Below are 5,583 nucleotides of genomic sequence, written 5' to 3' on the forward strand. Positions count from 1 at the left end.
GTGATTTCTGCACTGGAAGAAAACTGAAAGCCATCAAGTCCTGTTTAGTCTGTCTGGCCTCTTACTGTGAGAAACACCTTCAGCCTCATTATGATTCAGCTACATTTAAGAAACACAAGCTGGTGGAGCCATCCAAGAACCTCCAGGAGAACATCTGCTCTAAGCATGATGAGGTGATGAAGATGTTCTGCTGCACTGATAAGAAACATATCTGTTATCTCTGCTCTGTGGATGAACATAAAGGTCACAACACAGTGGCGCCTGAAGCAGAAAGGACAAAGAGGCAGAGAGAGCTGGAGGAGAGACGAGGAAAAGTCCAGCAGAGAATCCAGGATGGAGAAAAAAAATTGAAAGAGCGAAAAGAGAAAGTTGCGTTCATAAATCGCTCTGCTGATAAATCAGTTGAAGCATGTGAAAAGATTTTCATTGAGCTGATCCGTCTTATCCAGAAAAAAAGCTCAGATGTTAAGAACTACATCAGGTCAAAACAGGAAACTGAAGTTCGTGAAGCTGAAAATGAACAGAAGAAATTGGAGCAGCAGATCGCTGAGCTGAAGAGGGAAAACGCTGAACTGGAGCAGCTATTAGACACAGAGGACGACATACAGTTTCTCAAAAATTACATCCCCGAACCAAGACCCTTCTTTAAAAGGCCCCATCAAATATTTACTAAGTGTTTGCCAAGAAGCAACATTTCTGCTTCCCATGAAATATGGCTCCTCAATGAAATGAAAGCAGCTGTCTCAGAGGCTGAGCGTACAGTTAAGGAAATTGTGACCAACATGTGGATGGATATTTCCCTAACAGAGATTGATTCAGAGGCTTCATCATCAACTCCCACAGAGGGACCTAAGAACAGAAATGAACTTTTGAAGTTTTCACTGAACCTAACACTGAACTCAAACACAGCAAACAGGTATTTGTCTGTCACAAAAAACAGAGCAGTTATAAAGGAGACAGAACAATCTAGAGACGACTCTAAACGGTTTGAAAATTGCTTTCAAGTGCTGAGTGAAGACTCTCTGAGTGGATGTTCTTACTGGGAGGTGCAGAGCTCTGGTAGATTCACAGTGGCTGTTGCTTACAAAGATATCAGCAGAACAGGCCGACCAAATGAATACACATTTGGGCTAAATGAAAACTCCTGGGCTCTGGAGTGCTGCAAACTCATGTATGTATTCAGACATAACAAAACTCTGACTCTGATCTCGGCTCCTCGTTTATCTAAAATAGGAGTGTTCCTGGATCATGGAGCAGGTGTTCTGTCCTTCTACAGCGTCTCTGGAACCACGACTCTGATCCACAGAGTCCAGACCACATTCACTGAGCCGCTGCTGGCTGGGATACAATTATATGAAACTGGAGACTCAGCTGAGTTCTGTGAACTCAGACAGGTCAGAAAGTTTTAACGTGAGAGAAAGAAAAGCCTGATACCTGCAGGGGAACAATATTCTACTGTGCAGCAGCTCAGAGGAGAATGTGCAAAGTTTGATACCTTACTGTCAGAGGGATTAATTATATTTTTTAATAAATGTGACCCACTTAACAGAGACATTCATTAAATTGTTGATATTACCAAGAATTACAACCTCCACTGATCAGTCACTCAGTCTAGTTTTTTGTTTTATCTTAAACAGGATAATGACAGAAGCTGAACTAAATATGTATCTATTGTGTATATTTTATTTTATTTCTGTATTGTAACGTCAGTTCTTCACTCCATGTTAGCAGACTGTTTTTCTATGGACATTTGGTTTAAGTTGTTTTATTGTCAGCATGAAGTCTGAGCATTTCCTTTATTCCCTGCTTACATTGTTCCCAGGATCTCTGAATACTCTTATGCTTTGCTACATGAGGAAACACGAGGAAAGCCAAGTTACTCGATGATATTTTATTCTACTTTAGGTTCAGTGTGGCTTAAATAATACTCAGATGTTTTTAAGCTCAAAATTATTCATACTCCTGCCAGATAATTTTCAAATGTAGACATTTCTTAATCTGTCATAAATAAATTTAAAATTATCATCAATTTTACACAAAATACTTTCTAACTGAATATACATTCATTTCTTTAAAAGGGAAAATTAAACCTTTCCCAATTAATCAATTGTTTTGCAAATACAACCATCAAACTCTTCTTACAACCTCTAAGCAGCTGTCTGTAAACATCCATCCATTTTCTTGACACCCTTGTCCCTTAGTGGGGTCAGGAGGTGCTGGTGTCCATCTCCAGCTAACGCTCCAGGCGAGAAGTGGGGTCACCCTGGACTGGTCGCCAGTCTGTCGCAGGGCAACCCACGCATGCACAGGGAGAACATACAAACTCCATGCAGAAAGACCGGGGCTGGGAATCAAACCCAGAACCTTCTTGCTGCAAGGCAACAGCTCTACCAACTGCGCCACTGTGCAGCCCTGTCTGTAAACATTTATGGGTAATTTTAATGATTTCTCTGTGCTAAGGACCTCCAAGTCTTTGAGGTGGAACAGCCTCCTTGCCATCACTCTAATTTTTACCTCCCTCCTCAGATTCACAACGAGACTCTGGATGGGCCACTCCATTCTGTTAACAGTACATCCAGTCAGAAGAAACATATTGGTCTGATTGTTAAAATAACATTATTCTCAGGGTACAAGTACTTACTAGCCTTACTGTTGTGCTGAGATGTTTTTCATCTGATATAAAGCTGATTCAGTTCAACATGTGTTTTTCTATGATCTTGTAAGACTGGTTTGTGGAATTTTTTGAGTTATTGTAAATTCAATCAGTAAAAATGTTTAATTTCTTTTTCATATGGATGCTAATCTGTGAATTCAGAAAACTCAAGTGATGATGAACTTGTATTCTTGTTACTTAAATCACAATTTGATTCTCTGTTTAGTTCTAAACTAATGGAGCCGTTTCTGTCAAATGATTAGTAACATATAATCTCGCCTAACTGTTTTCTTCTGTCTTTTAGTTATCAGTTCTCTGTGTATCTCCATGTTAATGTTGTAATTTACAGTCAGGCTTAAAAAATATACCAACCAAAATAAAGTGTGAACATATAAGTTGTAAGGTAATTTTATTTATGTAGCGTATTTTCCGCACCAAGGCAATTCAAAGTGCTTTACGTGGATTAATCAGTGAACCTGTACAATAAATCTCAGTTTAATGCCAATTCAAACTGCTCAGTTTCTGAAGGAGATTTTATTCAATTTAATAAAATGACAAATGAAAGCGGGCTGCACAGTGGCGCAGTTGGTAGAGCTGTTGCCTTGCAGCAAGAAGGTTCTGGGTTCGATTCCCGGCCTGGCGTCTTTCTCCATGGAGCTTGCATGTTCTCCCTGTGCATGGTGGGTTTTCTCCAGGTACTCCAGTTTCCTCCCACAGTCCAAAAACATGACTGTCAGGTTAATTGGTCTCTCCAAATTGTCCCTAGGTGTGTGTGCATGGTTGTTTGTCCTCTGTGTTGCCCTGCAACAGACTGGCAACCTGTCCAGGGTGACCCCACCTCTCACCCAGAGCATCAGCTGGAGAGGCACCAGCACCTCCCAACCCCACTAAGGAACAAGGGTGCAAGAAAATGGATGGACAAATGAAAGCAGTTCTTTGATCCTTTCATGTCTGAACTCATTTTTATAGTCCTGACACACATGAGAGAATATATTGTTTTATTGTGGTCTTCAGCTGATTTTATGGTTTTAATAAGAGGAACTTCAGAATAAAGCTGTCATGTTTCTTCACTGTTCATCTCTGTGCTTGTAAAGTTTGAATCCATATTTGATTGAAGCTTCTTGTTCCTGCTGTTTAATTATTTACCTGATGTTTTCTTCTTTAAACATCAGGTTTATGTAGCATTTAGTTACATTTTAACATCTGTATCAGTATCTTCAATTTAAATTAGACTTTAGACTTTTCTTCCAACATCGCCCTGAACTTGGCTCCATCCACCTTTCCTGCTGAAGAGAAGCATGATGCTGCCACCACCATATTTGACAGTGGTGATGATGTGGTCAGAGTGATGTACAATGTTGGTTCTCTCTTGGTTTTCATTCATATTATGTTTTGGTATTTTCTGCCAATTTTATAATTGATTTCAGTTTGTGTTTCTATCATTTATCTATTTGTGATTGTTGTGAAACATTTTGCTCAGCTGATTTTGCTGTTAATGCTCCATATAGATAAACTGTAACTTTTCCATTTTGGCTAAAAAGTTTAATTTTGTTCTGGTCTGACCAAAGCTCCTTCTTCCACATGTTTGCTGTGACCAACATGACAAACTGCAAACTGGACTTCTTATGTTTTTTCTTCTTGCCTCTCTTATAAAGACAACATTAGTGCAGTGATGGCTGATAGTTGGTCTGATAGATTCCCAGCTGTGGATCATTTGGTCCAGAGTCTCCATGGCTCCTCTGATCAGAGCTCTCCTTGTTCAACCTGGAAGTTCAGGTGGACTTTGACTAGGCCTTGTCTTGGTAGGTTTACAGTTATGCTGGACTCTGTCCATTTCTGAAGGATGGATTGACCTTCTCCACAGCTTTTCAGACAAGGTTCTTTTATATTCTGGATTTTTTGCATGAACAAAAAATGAAACAATCAATGTTTTTCTTTTGTTCAAACATTTTGTTAATTATTGACTTTATTTGTGATTTATTTTGTCTCCCAGGATCCTGGCTGATCCTGGCAGCAGGAGGATTATCTTTAATATGTTTATTTTCACATTCCTTGAAATACTGACTGATGTGGAAAGAATCTTTCTGCCAGATTTATTGATTTATTAATTGCAAGTTAATATCTATAAATCTTGAGAAAATCAAACTCTGATTTTTTTATTCAAATTGCAAAGCATTTAACCCATTTCTGTTTGTTCTTTCACACCATTACTCTGAGTTTCTATTTAAGATTTCTTACCTGATCTGATGTTAATTAAATTATAGATACACTTTTCTGAACTGAACTGAACTGAATAAAATAGTTTACTGTTTTAATCTCAAACCAGTCCTCTTCCTGGAATCAGTCCATGAAAATCCTTATTTTTCTTCCTGCATTTAAAACCAGCAGCTCCTCTTTATTACCAGGTTTCCTTGTTTTCTCCCTGAAACCTGAAGCTGGGTGGAGCCAAGAGTTGCTGAAGGTGAAAGCTGATTGGCTGCTGCCTCTCTGCACTGAAACCTGATTGGTAGATCAGAGCTCAAACTAGTTTCTGTTCTCATGAAGTGAAACTCACACAGTTGTTGTTACTGAGAGGAAAAATGGCGCAGCAAGCAGTTCAGCTGAACCGAGAAACTTTCTCCTGTTCGATCTGTTTGGATCTACTGACGGATCCGGTGACGATTCCCTGTGGACACAGCTACTGTATGAACTGCATTAAAAGCTTCTGGGATGAAGGTGAACAGAAGAAGAACTATCACTGTCCTCAGTGTGGGAAAACCTTCACACAGAGGCCTGATCTGGAGAAAAACACCATCATAGCAGTTTTAGTAGAGCAGCTGAAGAAAACTGGACTCCAAGCTGCTGCTGCTGATCTTTGTTTTGTTGAATCTGGATATGTGGCCTGTGATTTCTGCACTGGAAGAAAACTGAAAGCCATCAAGTCCTGTTTA

At 39.5% G+C, this 5,583-nt stretch overlaps 1 protein-coding gene across 1 annotated transcript in view; it reads left to right on the plus strand.

The window, feature by feature from the left end:
- LOC103480017 (E3 ubiquitin/ISG15 ligase TRIM25-like) overlaps positions 1–5,583 on the plus strand; it is a 16,137-nt gene that overhangs the window by 325 nt on the left and 10,229 nt on the right. The window contains exon 1 of the mRNA XM_017309951.1: positions 1–1,315. This exon is cut by the window's left edge and continues 325 nt beyond it. Coding sequence (XP_017165440.1) covers positions 1–1,315 — 1,315 coding nt within the window. The remainder of the gene's footprint in view (positions 1,316–5,583) is intronic.

Source organism: Poecilia reticulata, linkage group LG17 (genome assembly GCF_000633615.1).
Source record: "Poecilia reticulata strain Guanapo linkage group LG17, Guppy_female_1.0+MT, whole genome shotgun sequence".
Taxonomy (NCBI): Eukaryota; Metazoa; Chordata; class Actinopteri; order Cyprinodontiformes; family Poeciliidae; genus Poecilia; species Poecilia reticulata.